General features: G+C 39.2%; 1 protein-coding gene across 10 annotated transcripts in view; it reads right to left on the reverse strand.

Moving 5' to 3' along the window:
• Positions 1 to 20,945, reverse strand: part of PIGN (phosphatidylinositol glycan anchor biosynthesis class N) — a 106,677-nt gene that overhangs the window by 79,427 nt on the left and 6,305 nt on the right. For 4 of the 10 annotated variants that reach the window (XM_055559709.1, XM_055559708.1, XM_055559710.1 and 1 more), the window contains exons 3-10: positions 18,128 to 18,376; positions 14,818 to 14,939; positions 14,226 to 14,324; positions 10,947 to 11,053; positions 7,520 to 7,644; positions 6,297 to 6,427; positions 5,020 to 5,136; positions 2,917 to 2,957 (exon numbers count right to left, since the gene is read on the reverse strand). In XM_055559709.1, coding sequence (XP_055415684.1) covers positions 2,917 to 2,957; positions 5,020 to 5,136; positions 6,297 to 6,427; positions 7,520 to 7,644; positions 10,947 to 11,053; positions 14,226 to 14,324; positions 14,818 to 14,939; positions 18,128 to 18,348 — 963 coding nt within the window. In that variant the 5' untranslated portion in view covers positions 18,349 to 18,376. Of the gene's footprint in view, positions 1 to 2,916; positions 2,958 to 5,019; positions 5,137 to 6,296; positions 6,428 to 7,519; positions 7,645 to 10,946; positions 11,054 to 14,225; positions 14,325 to 14,817; positions 14,940 to 18,127; positions 18,377 to 20,413; positions 20,493 to 20,945 lie in introns of all 10 variants that reach the window. The other 6 variants (XM_055559717.1, XM_055559716.1, XM_055559715.1 and 3 more) reach the window with 4 other exon arrangements.

Raw genomic sequence — 20,945 nt, forward strand, 5'->3', positions numbered from 1 at the left:
CGTCTATGGGGTCGCACCGAGTCAGACATGACTGAAGCGACTTAGCAACAGCAGCAGCAGCTCCAGGTCCAAGTGTCCAGAAGAGCGGTCCACGCGTCCAGTCTCCATGGCCTCACCTCCCCATCCGTCCTCGGGCCGCTCTAACTTGTTTTCACTCTTTATCATCCTCTAGACTGCACTCACTACAGAACTAATAACCTCCATTTTCTACATCTAATTGATTGCTTTTGTATTAGTCCCGATAATGTTTCAGGCAGTCAAGTGCTTGGCTGTCAGAATGCCCAATTTCAAACACTTTGCTTGTGATCTCTGAGACCCTGGGCAGGTTATTTCAACTCTCCAGTGCTTCAGTTTTCCTTGTCAGTTAAAAAATAAATAAAAGTTTCTCCCTTACAGAATTATGGCATGATCCAATGAGACAATTTATAAAGAACTGGTGTGTAATAATCCCACACTAACCAGCGGCTGCAGACGCTGCTGTGATTATAATGATCCGACCACTCGGCACCGTGCAGACCACCCCCTCTGGGTCTCTGTAACCCCGCCGTTAGAGTCTCCAGTCTCTACTTTCTCAGTTCATTCAGTCACTCAGTCATGTCCGACTCTTTGCGACCCCATGGACTGCAGCACGCCAGGCTCCCTGTCCATCACCAACTCCCAGAGTCCACACAACCTCACATCCTTTGAGTCGATGATGCCATCCAACCATCTCATCCTCTGTCGTCCCCTTCTCCTCCTGCCCTCAATCTTTCCCAGCATCAGGGTCTTTTCCAATGACTCAGCTCGTTACCTCAGGTGGCCAAAGTACTGGAGTTTCAGCTTCAGCATCAGTCCTTCCAATGAACATTCAGAGCTGATTTCTCAAGCCCTCATTTAAAGTTGGAGTTTCATCCCAGGCACTCAGTCTGTCTCACTTTCACCATCTACGTCCTCTTTACCAAGCCCCGTCTCACAGAAAACTGACAACACCCCTGGGCCACCTGATTGCACCCTCTCCTTCCCCAGCCTCCACTGCTGGCCTCTGAATTGTCCTCCAACAGAGAGACGACCCTGTCGTAAAACCTCAGATCATGCCACTCCCTAGGCTTCAAACACTAGGAGGGCTTCCCCCAGCTTAAGGATGAACTCCACAGGCCCACGAGGCCCTGCACGGTGCAGCGTCTGCTTAAGGATGAACTCCACAGGCCCACGAGGCCCTGCACAGTGCAGCGTCTGCTTAAGGATGAACTCCACAGGCCCACGAGGCCCTGCACGGTGCAGCGTCTGCTTAAGGATGAACTCCACAGGCCCACGAGGCCCTGCACGGTGCAGCGTCTGCTTAAGGATGAACTCCACAGGCCCACGAGGCCCTGCACGGTCCGGCGTCTGCCTTCCACCTCCCGCTGAGCCACGGTGTCTGTGCTCTGCTCACCCGCCTTCTTCAGGGTCCTTTGAAATGGCATGTGCCCCCTCCCAGACCTCTGGGCACACGCTGCCCCTTGGCCTGCGAAGCTCCCGCCTCCTGCCCTGGCCTGGCCTCCTCTACTCAGGCTCAGTCCCGGCTCAGGCCTCAGCTTCTCAGGAAGCCTTTGCTGACCACACAGCCCACTGGGCAGATCTGCTCTTCGCCTTCATGGCTTCCCAGGCTTCCTCTGCCGCACTTATCACGGCTATAATTTTACATTTATTTGTATGATAAGTGAAGATAAATGTAAAATCCGTCTTATTCCTAAACTATAAGCTTCCTAGGGGAGGGACTGTGTCTCCTTTTTCTTCACCATTATAGCTGTCACATGAAGTTTAATGTTAGTATGTCAATGCTGAGTGTCAGTGTTGATGTTTGCACAGGGCTTAAACATACTGCAGACGCAGAACGACACTGGCGGAAGGGATGACTGCAGAACTCTCGTCTAAGGCAGGTCTGAAGCGGCGTTCAGAGAGCAATGGCATTCAGTGTTTGATTACAATCCAGTCTGGCTATAAATAATACATGCTCTTATTTTATGAACTTCAAGATATTCCTATCCCTCTGACAGTGGTTTTTATTGCAAATTAATAGACTGCTATCCAGTTCTACACATTTTCATTTGCTTGGGTAATAAGCATTCATCTGGAGCGATGAGACCATTCTTAATATGCTGAGAAAGAAAAGGCTTCTGTAAGCACACAGCTGAAAATGAGACCCCAGGCCTTGGTTAATCCTCCACAGTAAGGAAAGCCAGCTTCTGAGGTGAACGTGTGAGGTGACCTGGAGGAGGTGTAAGATATTCCTGCCATTCTGGAGCACACACACCAACGATACCATGCCTTTCACTTGCAGACAGCTATCTACATAGCACAAGAAAATTCTGTGCTTCCTATCTCAGGTGAGGCTGCCAGTCTAACTATTCGATCGGCCGGCATTGTCCCGTGACGTAAGGTCTCCTACGATGTAAGGACTCCTATAATGTAAGGTTTCTAATCTATATACTCTTGTCACTTTTTTCCCACTGCATTTGTAAAAATTTGGGGGTAGAATTAAAGATAAAACTTGTGTTAATAAAAAAGAAACAGTAACTGACACATGAAGAGGAAAGAAACCCACCACGGGGTTTTATTAGATCTGCACTGAAACAACTGAGCAAGGCGCCCATGGCAAAAAGCCTCACAAATGTAACAGGCGTGCACATTTCAATTTGCGTCATAAGTCTGTAATTAGCCAGTGGTGTTTGGAGGAAGTCTTCTCCTTTCAGTTTTATTTGAGGCTGCTTTATTTTGCCAAAAGAAAGCTTACTCAGGGTGAAAATATTCACACTAGCAGGATTTCTCTTAGTAAATGAAGTGTTTTAGAAAAATCTTTTATCATCTTTAATACAATTTTCTTTCCCAGATTTTTTTGTTCTAAACTTCTTATAGGAGAGAAAATTAAATTTGAACATGATTAAATATAATGAATACCTGATTAATATCTTGTCTCTTCCAATTCTCCAACTTCCATTCTGAAAGACACAAATAAACATAATTGCTGATGTTAAGAATTAAAAAAAAAAAGAAGTTATTTTATTCTTACAGGTGGTCAATGGAAAAAGAAAGTATTGGGACAGTCGATTTTAAGCCAAGTATGAACCACAAGGGTGCTAAAAAGGCAGAGCTGCAAACTTTTTTAAACTAGAATTTTAAAAGAGTAACTCAATAAAATATATTTGATATTTTCTGTAATACTTTATTAAACTTCCAAAATGCTCATTAGGGGATAATTGTTTCAAAACATCAAAAGGCTAAGGAAGGAAAGATGGAAACAAAAGGCACAATGGTAACAGGTGTCACGAAGGCAGCGACAGCCCCGCCCGGTTACTAAGGCAGCCGCCCGTCCGGCAGGCAACCTAAGCTGTTCCTTTTTGTAACGGCAGCTGCTTGCAAAATACATGAACATTTCTGGCTCTGATGCTCCTGCCACCACTGATTCCAAATGTGAGAGCAGCATGTGCTTAGCAGCTCAGTTGTGTCCAACTCTGTGACCCCATGGACTACAGTCTGCCGGGATTCTCTGTCCATGGGGATTCTCCAGGCGAGAATACTGGAGTGGGTTGAAATCAACTGCCAAAGTAAAGTTCTGTTTCCTAAGTACAAACATACCATTTAACCTAGCTCCTACTTAGACTCAATCTAATCCATTTAACAGGCTTCCCTGGTGGCTCAGTGGCAAAGAATCCGCCTGCCAAGCAGGAGATGCGGGTTTGATACCTGAGTCAGGAAGATCCCCTGGAGAAGGAAATGGCAACCCACTCCAATATTCTTGTCTGGGAAATCCCATGGACAGAGGAGCCTGGTGGGCCATGGTCCATGGGGTCTCAAAGAGTTAGGCACGACTGAGCAACTAAACAACAAAAACAACCTATTTAACACAGAGTATAGGAATACAAAATGACGCAGCTGCTTAGGAAAACAGTTTGGCAGTTTGGAAAAATAAACATATGACTGTTATTACTCACCTAGGAATCTATCCAAGAGAAATAAAAACACATACCCATACAAAAAGGTTCACTGCATCATTGTAAAATAGCCCAAATGTGGAAACCACCCAAATGCCCATAAGCTGACTGAACAGAATATGATTTATACACATACAATGGGGAGGGGAGTGAGGAGCGACTGCTAATGGACAAGGGTTTTTTTGTGGGGTGGGGAGAGCAATGAAATTGCATAGTAGAGGCAAAACCGTGTGAACATGCTAAAAAAATTCAATTACACACTTTAAAACGTGAATTTTATAGTATGAGAATTATATCGCCAAAAAATTCAAAAAAAGACAGAACATGTAAGAAAACTTTATTATACAAACCCAAAAGTCTTCTAGTAGAAACACCTAATACAGCTGTGAGTTCACATTCCTGGAGAAGGTTTTAAAAAGAAAATTCCCAGGCCTCACCCAGACTCATGGAATCAAAATATCTAGTGACAAGTTCTAGAAATCTGTAATTTTAAAAAAAATCTGTATTCTTAACAAGTACTTTGAATGAGTTGACACAACTAATCCAGAGAAGGACACTTGGGAGGACTTTATTTTGTCCAATCAGTAAAAGCTCTGAAATTCTAAAAAGACCCTTACCTTACAAGATAACCAGAGCTCCAAGGAAAAAGAAATTCCTTTTTATCATGGATTGCGCAAGGAGGCTTGCACAACAGAGAAAGCCTTCAGAAGTACTAGAGACAGGGCAAAGTCTGCCCAGTTTTGAAACATAAATTGTGACATATGTGTGGCTTATCTGATTGATAGTCTTTGCAGGTAAGATCTAAGCCAAGGGTTTAATCTGAGTCCTAGAGTAATAAGGTTTGTGAAAAAAGAATAGTACACTTGAACTTTCATAAGGCAAATAATAATGTGTATTTTAAGCTGAATATCATAGATGAAATAATATAAACTATACAAAACTAATACACAGAAATAGTAATGTCACAAATAACAAAATGAAAGCTATAATTTGAAAAGTCATTTTTTAAAATTAAACTTTGATTTTAAAATGTCACATTCATAAAAACAATAAAGGTAAGCATACCTACCTTGCAAATATGAGTCATCAAATTTCTGAGCTGACACTTTTTGGGGAAGCCTGATTCCAGCTCCCCAAGCGATAAAAGGAGTACAAGTCTCTAAAGGATGACCAGCTCCATGGGAGCCTACAAATAAGACACAAAGAACAATGTAAGTATATAAAGATGAATCTATACCTGATTAACCTAAACCTAAATATTTTTTAATACTTCGTTGTAAAGGGTTGACCCATAAAGAGCTAATTTCCGCCACCACACTCCCAAAAGCTTGCATCTCTATTTAACAATTAGTTTTAAAATACTCTCCAGGCAAATCAGAGCATCACAACAAACAGGCAGAAAGAAAAACCAGAACATCCGTGGAGTGGCTCTGGTTGAAAGAAGATTAAGAGTAACAACAACTAGGGCTTGGAGGAGACGCCACCAGAGTGGCAGCGAAGGCAGAAACCACAGGGAAGGCTCCTCTGGGGAGTAACCGCCCAGGTTTGGGGCGGGCGGCCGAGGCCAGGTCTGCTCTGAAGAGGACAGCAGAGTCTTTGTCTGTTTTTCTTCCCGGCCACTCTGGCCGGTGTAGCCCAGACCCCCTTATAAAGTGGGGCCCGCTCCTCAGAATTCCGCACTGTGCTTCAGGGCCCACGTCTCCGCCTTGCCTTGATTTGCTCTCTGGACACTGTGTCTGCCTTGAGAGTCTGGCAGAGTGGACAGCCTCCTCTAGTGGACAAGGTCAGTGGCCCTAGGTCCCCCAGCAACACCACCTTAAACTCACACCCTATGCCATCACATACAGTTACTTCTAGGTAGATAAACGTGGGTTGGGGGGGGTTCCCTCTGTGGGTGTGGGTATGTGTGTGTGTGTGTGTGTGTGTGTGTGCACATGTGCACACACTCAGTTGTGTCCAACTCTGCAAGCCTGTGGACTGTAGCGCTCCAGGCTCTGTCCATGGAACTTTCCGGCAAGTATACTGGAGTGGGTTGCCATTTCCTACCCTAGGGGATCTTCTCAACCCAGGGACCGAACCCATGTCTCTTGTCTCCTGCACTGGCAGGTGGATTCTTTATCAACTGTGCCACCTGGGAGGTCAAATGAGAATATATTCCTTTCGTAGTTAAAAGAAAGACTATATAAGATTAGTCTTTTTTACACTACCATTTTATGCATACTATTATGTGCTAGACACTTTGCATATACCAAGACATCTAATTCTCTGCAATACCCTAAAATATTTGCAAGCTACATTAACCACTACTTTAATCATAAAGTATATATCACTTAGAGACAGACTAACCCCAGTCTGTCATTCCATGGTCAGCGGTAAGGATAAATGCTGTTTTCCCATCATTTCCATAAAAGTCTTTAACAGTAGACTCAATTTCTTTCAATTCTTTATCAACTAATTTAATATTGTCTGAATATTCCCTGTTTAAAAAGAAAAAGAAGAGCAAATTATATTAATTACATTAATTTGGCAAAATCAAATTTATTCAACACGAATTTATGATAAAGTCAATAACTCCCAAAATACTTTTAGATTTCAACCTTAATGTTTTTAAATCAGAGCCCTGTAGATTGTTAAAAACACTTTTTCCTCTCTTAAAGAAGTAAAACAATCTGAAATCATTTTCAGAATTTTTTTAAAAAAGTATTGATTAGCAAATAGACTTTCCTGAATGCTTTTCACACCTCAAATGCAGCAATGATGACTTCTAAACGCACGTCTCTAATAATGTGAACCATGTTGCTTTTCTCACAGTTACCAAACAGGTAAGTATCACCGTTTCAACTATAGAATATTTTCTTTCTTTAGTGTGTTTATGATATGATATAATACATTTTAGACAAACTATATTTAAGCTTTCCATACAGTTGAACAAGGGGTGGTTTAGTATAAGTTTTATTACTTAAGACAATGCATTGTGTTAAAGATGAGAAGCATGAGGTATTCATTACTGGAAGTTAACAGACTTTACTATCAGTTAGACTAATCTAAATCTAATCTAAAACGAAAAATAAAAGCATAATATGAATTCTTCCTATTTTATGCTCTGCAAAAGTGAGAAAAACAGTTGCTGTTTTATATAAGGAGTGCTACTGAAATATAGTATACAAAACTTTATACTATTATCTGCTAGATATAGCACTGCTTAAATGGAATGTAAGGAACAGCTAGTTACTTTTTGTGATATAAATATTATCATAAAAATGCTTTTTGTTTCAAAATTTATTACAATCCTTCTAAAATATAATCTTTTTCTTTCTGCTTTGATAAATGAGTAATATGGAACACACATACAGAACATATTTTACTTATATTAATGTGTAGTGTGGTCACAGCACATGTGATTTTAGCCACAATGTCATACTACATATAACTTAGAATGTATTCTAGAGTTATTTAAAATATAAGTTCTGTTGTGATCATTACAAAGAAGACATTATAGTACTTTAAAAGTTCAAACAGAACAGGGATTTCCCTCAAAACCATGAAATTAAACATGGCATTAACATTACCTTGATGATGGTCGATGAGCATGTCCATTTGTGTCTATTCCTAATAAATGTAAGAAAAAAACGATTTTGTCTTCATTTACTTTAGAAAACAAAGATTGGTTGTTTCTGGCAGCGTGAAAGAATTCCTATATGTAACAAATCAGTTAAAAATTTTTAGTTCATTAATTTTATTTAAAAAATAATTCTGATAAAACATTTAATTAAACTTATACAGAACTAAAAAACTAAATTGTCCTATTTTGTTTAAATTTATCCTCAGGACCTACCAACACGTAGTACTTGTCAGTTCAGACATCTACATTCAAAAAACAAGTGAGCTATTTTCCGTGTTATAATTAGGCTGAAAAAAGATTATAGAAACGGGATCTCAATTTCATGAAATTCTAATAATACTGGAGAACTATTTTGACACGAGCCAACAATAAAAGCACTAATGGCAACAATTTAGGAACGCTTCATGAGTTTAAAATGTTTTCCTGCTTCTCGTCCCATGTTAGCACCCTAGTTCAACCATCATCTCTCCCTTGGAACATAGCAAATAGCCTATTTCTACTGTCCCAAGACTCGCATCTGTGCTTCACAAGGTATGACAGAAAAATGTCCACATAATGAATGGAAATACAATTCAAAAATGATTAATTTCACAATGATAAACTGGGTTCATAAAGCCCTCTGAGAAGACGGCTCATCCTGTACTTGCACACACACGAACGTGTAAGCAAGCACCTATGGAAAGTACTTTTAAATTATTTTGAATAAGTCAACTGACTGCCAAGATATATAATGATTATTCACATAAATGTCTTTAACTATATAAGATGTTAATTTTAACAAGGTATTTAACTTTCCAATAAAAGCCTGAAGTATTCCTTCAACTAATTCTTCATTGTTACAAACATTAAAAAATATAAATGGTGCCATTAGAGAAACTACCTATTTCCGAATAGGAAAAAAAAAAGGAATACAGATGAAATTAAACATAAATAAATATAAATAAACATAATCATCCTTAAAAGCATAAAATGGCCCCCTAGCTTTCATATACATTCTAATTAGCCCTAAGAAATTTTAAATCTAGAAGGAAATGGGAAGTTTTTCAAGAGAAAGGACTTATATTCTAAAGATGTAATTGAAAAGCTTACGAGAAACAAAAAAACTTAGCAATTGAATTGGCGTCAAATTTACAATCTGTTTCATGACTGATATGATTCAGCTTTGTAAAAAGTGCTATTCATTCAAAAGTGGACACCCGATCTGGGAAACCATGAAATACTAACCTTGCAGAGCTCAACCTGACAGATTCCCACCACCTTGTAAAAAGTCGGTCTTCTGCAGCAGGAGGGGATATACACGCCTAGCTTCTTCCCTGCTCCCGATATTTACTACAATTACGCCCACCAACTCCATTTTCTTCTTAGCTCAAAGGCACTCGTTCCTTCTTGTACTTAAATATTTATTATGCATTATGGGAGAGTGCATGCATTCTCCCTTTTTCTCCAAGTAAAACTTCTGATTTTATGGGACCATGTCAGTGCTTCAAACTTAAAACCTACATGTTTCTTATTCTCTGCCATGGCTACCTGTCTGTACCTATTTGATTATGGCCAATGAGACAGAAATCAAACACTTCAGTCAAAAGACGATGGGTCTTTTGAAATAAATTTAACTATTTATTAAGGTCTTTTTGAAATAAATTTAATTTAGTAGAAGAGAAGGTCCTTTTCAATTCCGTGTATTGTTGACCTAAAACACTGAAATAATAGCTGGAACTCCAGCATCTCCTGTCGTAAGACGACTCAGAAGCTAAGGCCATGCTCTGAGGACAGAAGAGACACTTAAGAGACTGGGTTAGGGTTAGGGTCTTAACGACACTGGGGAGCCACCATGGCAATCTTGGACTACATCAATCCTGGGCTGCCTACTGGCATTATCGTTCACGGAGAGACAAACAAACTTCAAAGCAATATTTTCCTCTATTACAGAGTTCCTTTGGAGCCCAAGTTATCATTATGCTGTTGGCCTGAGACACTCTTCTCTATATGCAATCCAGGTCCAACCATTTCTTTGTTTCCTAGGCTTCTCCACAGATTACCTCAAAACTCACAGGAAGGTCTTCCTCTAACTGTTCGGCTTAGATTGGACTTGGATGATTTCATATTTTTGTTGTTACCTGATTAATGTACATACCTCTATCATATCTTATGAAATTATGGGGAATTTTTTTTTCTGGTCAATAGCAATGTTGAAATAAGGTAAAAAACGCATAGAATCAAGCCAGCCACTAACTATATCTGCCTATCCACAAGGAGTCAAACCCATGATGTTGAACATTTTTGGCTATGCTTATGAAGTTAGAAGCCAAGGGCCTTGAAACAAATACTAATGTAAATTAATTATATTAAGAAGTGATACTGGGCAAAATCATTTGCTAATTTTGTAAAGAGATTTTATTTAACTTGAAGATTTTCACTTTCACTTTAAGTAAGAAAAGAAAATCTTAAGGAAAAAAATTCTAAGGAAAGAAATAGGGTTTATCAAAGAACATATTGAGCACTTAATTCCTGATAAATATGCAGACACCTACTGACTGTTTACAAACAAACAATAAAAAATGACTGTGTTATGGACAGCCCACAGTGTCAGTCCAGAGACACTACTGATAAAAAGAAGAATCACTAAAGGTCAGTCAATGAATGCCTCTTACAATAGATGAATTATGAGTTCCAATTTGGAGATGAGAAAGAGAATGATAGATAGGAGTCAGACAAAATCCAGAGTTTAGATTTTCTCACAATTTCTGAAAACATAAATTCTATTGGATTCCTGGTGAAACCATGAGGACTGACACTAACAAATAGTCCAAAAAACAACCTGTATTTCTTAAAGAGACCCAAATGTTTTATTATGATTAACTTATGAACTTGTTTTTTGATTATCTAATTTTTCTTTACAAATATTTAAAATATCTACCTTGTTTTACAATACATGCCTTAGATTTGAACATTCAAAAGACTTTAACATACATCACTGCTTGTAAGAGACTGGTTCTGTGGTCAACAAAAGACCAGAAAGGTTATTCTGGGGTGAATAACCTCATTCAGCAAATGAGGAATGAAATGTGGGGTTCCTGAATCCCATCCAGAGCTCACTTCACTGTAGAAGCGTGGAACTGAAAAGGGTTTACTTTTTCAAATTTTTTAAAAACCTGTATGTTTAGTGTAGAATGTGCAATTTCTTAGAGTCCAGTCTTTTCAAAATAGTATGCTACAATAAGGAACTTTCAAATTCATCCGAGCAGAAAAAACTAAGATGGATGTATTAACAAAGCAGTTTCTAGCACACTAGGTACAGGTACTAGACAATTCCTGCACATTAGACAAATACCTACATCTAGTGTGTTGCAGGTTAGCCACTCAATAGCACATACCTTCACATGATCAAAAACCCACGTGTCCAGTTTTGTTACATCGTGGGCACCAAAATCCTCACTGGATGCATCGTAACTCTCTGTAAAAATATGGTTTCTAAGGTCACCTGAAGAGGAAATTTGGGGGAAAACATTTTAACGATATGCCATGGACCACAGTGCATGCTTGAGCATATGCTGCTGCTTTTGTTCTCACAATAACATTTTCCAATTTTACAGACACAGTTCAGTTCAGTTCAGTCGCTCAGTCGTGTCCGACTCTTCGCGACCCCATGAATCGCAGCACGCCAGGCCTCCCTGTCCATCACCAACTCCCGGAGTTCACTCAGACTCACGTCCATCGAGTTGGTGATGCCATCCAGCCATCTCATCCTCTGCCATCCCCTTTTCCTCCTGCCCCCAATCCCTCCCAGCATCATGGTCTTTTCCAGTGAGTCAACTCTTCGAATGAGGTGGCCAAAGTATTGGAGTTTCAGCTTTAGCATCAGTCCTTCCAAACACCCAGGACTGATCTCCTTTAGGATGGACTGGTTGGATCTCCTTGCAGTCCAAGGGACTCTCAAGAGTCTTCTCCAACACCACAGTTCAAAAGCATCAATTCTTCGGTGCTCAGCTTTCTTCACAGTCCAACTCTCACATCCATACATGACCACTGGAAAAACCACAGCCTTGACTAGACCTTTGTTGGCAGATACAAGTGAGTTGTAATTTAAAATGCTAAGAAAAAAAAATCACAATGCTAGTTAGTATACAATAGCACAAAAGTAAACAATGGAGTTTGTCTTCAAGTAAGGATGAAACTAATCAAAGAATTTGGGCATCTAGGAATGGTACAATCTAAAACAGATTAAATCACCTGTTTTACAAAATTCCCTAACCAAGAAGAAAATTCACATATTTCGATTCTTTTGTTCATAAAATATATGCATTTTCCTCAATATATGAGAAAAAATATTGATAATTGCCAAATAGTTTGAAAGGGTCAACAAATATATTAATCTTAAACACTTGTATGATTTTATTAAGGATCTAATCAACCTAGTGAATTTCTGTGTTAGATAGCCTCTTAAAGGTCATAAGGAAGAGATATAACAAAATAATGATAATCTCTTTTAATAATGACAAGCTAAGCTCTAATGATCAGAGAAGGCAATGGCACCCCACTCCAGTACTCTTGCCTGGAAAATCCCATGGACGGAGGAGCCTGGTGGGCTGCAGTCCATGGGGTCGCTAAGAGTCGGACACAACTGAGCAACCTCACTTTCACTTTTCACTTTCATGCATTGGAGAAGGAAATGGCAACCCACTCTATTGTTCTTGCCTGGAGAATCCCAGGGACAGAGGAGCCTGGTGAGCTGCTGTCTATGGGGTCGCACAGAGTCGGACACGACTGAAGCGACTTAGCAGCAAGCTCTAATGATACTGGTTCCACTCCTCAACCATTCCACTCTTCAAACCCCAAGTAAAGATCTGAGTGGGACTGTAAATTACAGTAAGAAATGGAACACTCCTATTGGATTGTCTCCGGTTAAGGCACCGATCCTGTCCTATGAACTGTAGTCAGAAGTAGGGAGGTGAGTTTAGTAACCATAGCAACTCCATCCTCACCACTGCTGCTGCTGCTGCTGCTGCTGCTAAGTCACTTCAGTCGTGTCCGACTCTGTACGACTCCATAGACGGCAGCCCACCAGGCTCCCCCGTCCCTGGGATTCTCCAGGCAAGAACACTGGAGTGGGTTGCCATTTCCTTCTCCAATGCATGAAAGTGAAAAGTGAAAGTGAGGTTGCTCAGTTGTGTCTGACTTGTAGCAACCCCATGGACTGCAGCCTACCAGGCTCCTCTGTCCATGGGATTTTCCAGGCAAGAGTACTGGAGTGGGGTGCCATTGCCTTCTTCGATGACCAACCTAGACAGCATATTAAAAAGCAGAGACATTACTTTGCCAACTAAGGTCAATCTAGTTAAAGCTATGTTTTTTCCAGGAGTCATGTGTGGATATGGGAGTTGGACTATAAAGAAAGCTGAGCACTGAAGAATTGATGCTTTTGAACTGTGGTGTTGGAGAAGATTCTTAAGAGTCTCTTGGACAGCAAGGAGATCCAACCAGTCCATCTTAAAGGAAATCAGTGCTGAATATTCATTGGAAGGACTCATGCTGAAGCTGAAGCACCAATACTTTGGCCACCTGATGCAAAGAACTGACTCATTAGAAAAGACCCTGATGCTGGGAAAGACTGAAGGCGGGAGGAGAAGGGGATGACAGAGGATAATATGGTTGGATGGCATCACCGACTCAATGGACATGAGTTTGAGTAAACTCTGGAAGTTGGTGATGGACAGAGAGGCCTGGTGTGCTGCAGTCCATGGGGTCACAAAGAATCGGACACGACTGAGCGACTGAACTGAACTTCAAGCAGTACGAGTTTTTGGACCTGCTCTACATAATAATGTTCTGTAACTATCGTACAGAAAATTCTGAGTATCTGTTTTGCTTTTGAGATATAGAATAATCTTTAATAATTCCGATTATTATAATTTATAGTATAATTATATCCATGGCTAAAGGTCCAAACCTTTTCATTAGGTGAAATGACTAAAATGCTCCCACTAAAAAGCACTTAATAACATAAAATTCAAGTGGAATCCAGCTGATTCTAGAAAATGATGCAAATGAATTTTCTCATCAAGAGATTTCTCATACTTGCAGATTCATGCACAGAAACACAACAAATACAACAAATCTCAATGGTATGATCTGAATACATGAAAATAGAAGTTATAAATATAAATCTTAACATTTAAATCTTTATGTGATTATCTACTAACTTCTTACTAATCAAAGTAAGTGAACATCACCATCATAATGAGATCATTGTAATAAGCATTTTGGTCAATATTTCACATGAATTAACTTATTTAACTCCCAAAACAAACCTATAAGATAGAAATTATTATTATCACATTTTACAAAAAAGAAAACTGAAATTTAGAGAAGTTATCTAACTTACCAAAAATTAGAAAGCTGTTAGATGTTAGTTAGAATTATATACCATTTCACTGAATCCAAGGTATTTAAACTGTATAATCCAACATTTTAAGTACAACTAAGATGAAAAAAAGTCAAACTCACACATCTATTATAATATATGCTCATTTCAGAGATGTTAAATATGTCAAAACATGTATCTCATAATCAGTAAAATGTAGTACATATTTTAAATTACCATACTGATTTATTGCCTACTTAGTATCTGAGGAAATATAATCCATGACTCCTACCTTTGGCAAACATAGCCAGGATGTCTGGGCTTCCCCAGGACCATGTGTACCTGGTTTCATTAAGAAGAGAATCAAATTCTACAGGATTTTCCTTCCATCCTTCAGGTAATTGAGGAAAAAAAACAATGACAATAGTAATATTTAGATGGTGACGTATTGGTATGGCTCCTGAAGAAGTATTTTTCAAATAATAACAAAGAGGATTAACTGCATAAAAAATGCAAAACTAACAACAGATTTTGTTACCTGTATTATACTACAAATTTTTTTTATAAAAAGCTTACAACAGTTAATTGACTTCTTACTAAAATACAGAATCACTTTTGAACTTTTGAGAGTTAACATCTAGGAAAAGCAGAGATCCATCCAGTCATATTCTATCAACAGGACATGATGATATAAGATTAAAGTTTTATTCTTGAGTCAGTCCCAGTGTGTGTTGAGTTAGGCAAGCTAAACGACTTGTCAAAAGGGTCTCAAAACATACTTCGCTTTGTGTCAGTACAAAAGAAGCAACTGCTTCAGTATTAAAGAAGTAATATTTATGAAATCAATCTCTTAATGTGATAAAAATCATCTAAAGAGACAGTACCTTTGGCAACTGCGCTGACATCTTCATAAAACCCTGCAATCATGGCCACGTGCCCGGGCCGAGACTCGGTCGGTACACGTGTGTGAGAGATCCCCCAGCTGCCTTCATTCATTATGACGTTCCTGAAAGATATCACAGATGAAGAGTCAGCATATACTATGATCACAGGCTCTGCTAAGGCTGTAGAAAAACAAAATCACCACAGAAGAAATCCAGTCAAAAGAAGGAGTCAAAATTTAAGAAGGAATCTTTCTGATCCCAGCTGGGCTCAGTGCAGTTCCTCCCACCAGACGGATTCCATAGCGTAAGAAAGCCCAGGCAAGACAAGGAACCACCCAAGCACTGCACAGAATCACAAAACAAAATACACGCTACAGCTCTAAGTCACAAAGTACTGAAACGCTGTGTGACATAAGAAATCACTGACATACAAAGGATTACTTTGTCACTGTTAAATTTTATTAGGTGTGATGATGGTGTTGTGATCATGTTGAAGTCCTTGTTCTTAGGAGATACACACTGAAGTGTTTAGGGGTAAAGTGTTAAAATATTTTGCTTTCAAATTATTCAGGAAAAAATAATTAAAGTTTAAGTGGGTATATGTGTGTGTGTGTTGAGACAAGAGAATGAAAACATGAAAAATGTTTAAAATGGTCATATCTAGATTAAGGATATACAGATGAATATTCATGATATAATCCTTTCAACATTTCTGTAGTTAAACGTTTTTCAAAATAAAAAATTAAGAGAGGAAACAGCTATACTCTCAATTAGGAGTTAAATTATCTTTATAAATTTGAGATTAAAACAAGTCAAAAGTTTTTTTTGCTAAAATGTATCACCATTCTTTAAGTTGTCTAAGGGTGATTTGCAAAATCTGGAGAAAAATGCAAAATGAACAGTAATGCCATTGCAAGTGAAAGGTCAGCAGAGCAACAAGTTATGAAACACAAATTCATTTGTAACAGTTTTCAAGCTAAACTCTCAACTCTCAAAATGTTCTGGAGAGAAGTACCTAAAAGTGCTGATTTAGATACTTTTAATTGACTTATAACCAAAGACTTTGGTAAAATACATACATAAGAAGTAAAAGGCTTGAAAAACCATTAAACCACATGTTAAGGGAGAAATATTTTTTAACTTCTTCAGTTCTATAATGGAAACTGAACTCAAGCAAAAAAAGGGAGGTATAAAGCAATGTGGATACCTCTCTTGAGAAACATTTGATCAGATCGTATTTTTAAAAAAACGAAGTGAGAAACAAAGAAAACCTATCAAAAAAGGCTTCAGAAGCAGCTAGAATGGCAAACAACACAGGGCAGATCACCTGGGAGCCCTCGGCCCCCCCAGGACACCCCTTCAAAAAAGGCTTCAGAAGCAGCTAGAATGGCAAACAACACACGGCAGATCACCTGGGAGCCCTCGGCCCCCCAGGACACCCCTTCAAAAAAGGCTTCAGAAGCAGCTAGAATGGCAAACAACACACGGCAGATCACCTGGGAGCCCTCGGCCCCCCAGGACACCCCAGGGAGAAACAGGCACTGTCAGAACAGCTCGTCTTTGCCTTAACAACCAGTATATTTTAATGTCATTAACTTTGCGATGAACTACATTTCTCTCCTCTCTATGACAACCAAGAAATTCAACCAAATATATCACCCCAATTTTTAAACTAGTCATAGAAATTTGTTACATATTTTTGTGTATTGAACCTAACCATAACAATCTTATTTTCCTACTCATATTTTCCTATTGCCCTGAGTTGCTTGTTTCTTTGTATCCTTTAATATATTATCCATTTCTTTGACACACCATAAATTTATTCCTGGAAATCTGACATAGAATTCAGGTTCATTCATGCTTCTAGCAGTCAACAAATATTTATTAACTGCCTACTATGGCATCTGGTCCCATCACTTCATGGGAAATAGATGGGGAAACAGTGGAAACAGTGTCAGACTTTATTTTTTTGGGCTCCAAAATCACTGCAGATGGTGATTGCAGCCATGAAATTAAAAGACACTCACTCCTTGGAAGGAAAGTTATGACCAACCTAGATAGCATATTAAAAAGCAGAGATATTACTTTGCCAACAAAGGTCCGTCTAGTCAAGGCTATGGTTTTTCCAGTGGTCATGTATGGATCTGAGAGTTGGACTGTGAAGAAAGCTGAGCGCTGAAGAATTGATGCTTTTGAACTGTGGTGTTGGAGAAGACTCTTGAGAGTCCCTTGGACTGCAAGGAGATCCAACCAGTCCATTGTAAAGGAGATCAGTCCTGGGTGTTCATTGGAAGGACTGATGTTAAAGCTGAAACTCCAATACTTTGGCTACCTGATGCGAAGAGCTGACTCATTTGAAAAGACCCTGATGCTGGGAGGGATTGGGGGCAGGAGGAGAAGGGGACGACAGAGGATGAGATGGCTGGATGGCATCACCGACTCGATGGACATGAGTTTGAGTGAACTCCGGGAGTTGGTGATGGACAGGGAGGCCTGGCGTGCTGCGATTCATGGGGTCGCAAAGAGTCGGACACAGCTGAGCGACTGAACTGAACTGAACTGAACTATGTTTTAGGAACCAGAGATAATGTTGTGTATAAAACAAAGTCCCTGCCTTAGTGGAAGTTGTACACGCTGAGTGGTACTATAAACAAAATCAAAATAGGGCAGAGGGATAGGAAGCAATGATGACAGGTAGGGACAGGGGAAAGATAGACAATTTTAGACAAACTTCCCTTGAATTTGAGCTTTAATCTCTCCACAGTAGCATTAGGAAGGGCTTTTGAGGGGCTTGCTACAAATGAAAAAAAAGAATAGTTGATTACAAGAACCCCACAGGTTCTTTTCAAAGCCACTTAACAGAATCCAAAATTATCATATTACAAAGTGATGTAAATTTGGAAGGCTTTATTTTATAAAAAATGTATTATGAATTGAAATTTATATTTTTTAGATAAATACCTTTGTAATTGGTAATTCACTGAAATTTATGCTCGTCATTACCTAAAAATTGAACAGTCTTACTTTACAAAAAAGAAAAAAAGATAATATACTGAGTTGTAAGCCAGGATTCAGAAATTAGGACAAGTGAGGCTAGGCAGCCAAGGTCATGCATTTCAACCACCTGGTATCAACTTCTACAATAACAGAAGTAATTGTAGAAGGAAACACATTTGCTAATTTCTATGACAGAGGCAGAGGCATACGTGCCCTGCTCTCTTTTTCATCATCACCCCTCCACCCAACGTGAGATAGACAGTATCAGCGTAACAATTTCCAGAGATGTCTTTGTATCAGTTGACATGCTTACCTAACAAATGGTGCCCTAGAATTTCCATCTTCATCTAATTCATAAAGTTTATCTGCTCGCAGGCCATCAGCAACAAACAGCATTAGTCTTTTTGCTGGGGGAGGCAGGGGCGTAAACTGAGGAGTCATTCCATGAACCAAAGGAGAGGTAAAATAAATGTCGAAGATGGAGGCGAAGAACACAAAGTGTACGAGCAATCCCAAAGTGATGTACAGCAGCATATCCAGAGGAGCTAATCCCCAAGACACACTGCAAAGAGGGAACAGAGTCAAAGCTGGGCGAGCCTCAGCGCAAACAAATATGTTTTCAGTTTATTTGATGACTAGAGCTGCCTGCCTCATTTTTCGGTCTCAAAAAACTTCTTAGTTTGGTGGACACTTCTTACTTCCTCCATCTTTCAATAAGCTTCATTGTTCTGCGGCTACTTGCCTTATCTACACAGGTAATCGTTTTCAAGTTGTGGGAAGAGGGCTTCCCTAGTGGCTCAAATGGTAAAGAATTAGCTGGCAATGCAGGAGACCTGGGTTCGATCCCTGGGTTGGGAAGATCCCCTGGGGATGTGGAATGGCAACCCACTCTAGTATTTTGGCCTGCAGAATTCTATGGACAGAGGAGCCTGGCGGGCTCTAGTCCATGGGGTCATGAAGAGTTGGACACGACTGAGTGACTTAAAAAAAAAAAGAGAGAGAGAGTTCCTAACGTAAGATCTACCCTCTTAAATTTTTATGTGTAAAATACAGTATTTCAAACTATAGGCACTGTTATACATCAGATCTCGACAACTTATTCACTTTGCATAAGTGAGATTTTACAGCCATTGAACAACCACTTTCATTCCCCCACCCACCCACCCACCCATCATGAGTTTGACTCTTTTAGATTATCTCAGACAAGGAGAGACGTGCACATTTGTCCTTCTGTGACCGACTTGTCTCACTGAGCGTTATATCCTCAAAGCCATAACCATTACATGGGCCAAAGCTTGGTATTGTAATCTGTTTAATTTTGTCCAGTCTGTTAACTTATTGGGGTTTTAATTTACATTTCCCTGGTGATCAGTAATGTTGAGCTACTTTACATGCATGTAATGGACATTTTAAAATCCTCTTTTATCCCCTTTTCATTTTTTTAACTGTGTTTTTCAAAGAGCAGCCAGTACTTATAAATTCTGAAAGTTCAATGAATTAACTTCTCTTTTGGCGATTGTATTTTGTGTCCCACCTAGGGAATTTCTGTAGATGACAACACTTTCTTTAGTACAGACTTTTAATTTTTTTATTTTAAAACAATTTCAAGTTCAGAGAAAAGCTGCAATAATGGTACAAACATCCATACACCCCTTAGCCATATCTCTAACATTATCATCTTTCTCTGGTCCTTGCCTTGTCTCTTTAACTTACCCCTCTTGTGTGTGAGTCTGTGTGTGTGTGGAGGGGTATACTTCAGTGCTTATTTTCTGACAATAATGATACTCCCTTATGTACCTACTGTGGCTACCAACTTCAGTAAACTCAGCGTCGGTATTTTACCTAATCTCCCATCTATACTCCAGCTTTGTGAAGTGTCCCAGTACTGTTCTTCACAGCATTTTTATAGCTTTTCTGAGGCATAACTGGCCTATAGTAAGCTGTGTACATATTTAAAGTGTATAATAATCACAGGAGAGAACATACTCATAACCCTCAAAAGTTTCCCCATGCCCCTGTGGGGCATCCCTATATATTCCACTTTTTAATGTTATTGTAAATGGCATTTTTTATTTCAGCTTCCCCTCATTAGTTTTTAAATTACCACTGATTTTTACATATTCACCTTGTATTCTGCAACACTGAAAAACTGTTTGTTATAGTAGTTTTTCTGATCTGATCTGATCTGATAGTAGTTTTTATGGAGATGCCTTTTGATTTTCCAAGGAGAAAAATTATGTCACCTGTGAATAAAGGACTTCTTCCTTATCAATCTATAGACTTTTTATTTACGACTCATGCTTGTACTGTCTAGGACTTCGAGTATAACGTTGAACAGGTGTGGAAACAACAGAAATCCCTGCCTTGTTTCCAGTCCTACGGTGAAAGCCATCAGTTTCTCAGTTTTTTTTCATAGATTCCTTTTGTTGCGTTAAAGAAGTTCTCTTTTACTTTTACTATGCAGTTTTAAAGTTGTGAATGGAAAATGCTGGATTTTGTCAAGTGCTTTTGACAAAAGCAGACATGAGAGGGGAGGATCACGTGAGGTCCTCTCGCGAGAAAGGACCAAGGCCATCTGGATTTTCCCTTTTGGTCTCACCTGGTGTGGGGTCTCCCCTGGTGCCAGGTCTCCCCTGGTGTGGGGTCTCTCCTGGTGTGGGGTCTCCTGGTGTGGTGAACTACAATGACGGAGTTTCAAATGTTAAACCAAGCTAGGGTTCCCAGAATAAACTGAACTTAATCATTAAGTATTATCCTTCCTATATACTCTTGGATTTTATTTGCTAAAATATTTAGCATTTTAAATTAATATTTACTAGCAATATTAGACTATAATTTTTTTTTGTAATATCTTTCTCTGGTTTTGATGTCAGACAATGCAAGGGGAAGTGTTATTACCTTCTATTTTTTGGGAGAGTTTGTGTAGAATTAGTACTATTTCTTCCTTTATTGTGTAACAGGATATCAATGGCTCAGAGTTTCCTTTGTTGGAAAGTTTTTAACTATAAATTCAATTTCTTCATATCCAGAGAGATACTAAGATTATTTACCACTTGCTGAGTAAGTTTTGGTAGTTGTATCTTTTGTCCATTTGTCCATTTCACCCAAATTGTCAAATTTATTATTCCAAA

Source organism: Bubalus kerabau, chromosome 21 (assembly GCF_029407905.1).
Source record: "Bubalus kerabau isolate K-KA32 ecotype Philippines breed swamp buffalo chromosome 21, PCC_UOA_SB_1v2, whole genome shotgun sequence".
Lineage (NCBI taxonomy): Eukaryota > Metazoa > Chordata > Mammalia > Artiodactyla > Bovidae > Bubalus > Bubalus kerabau.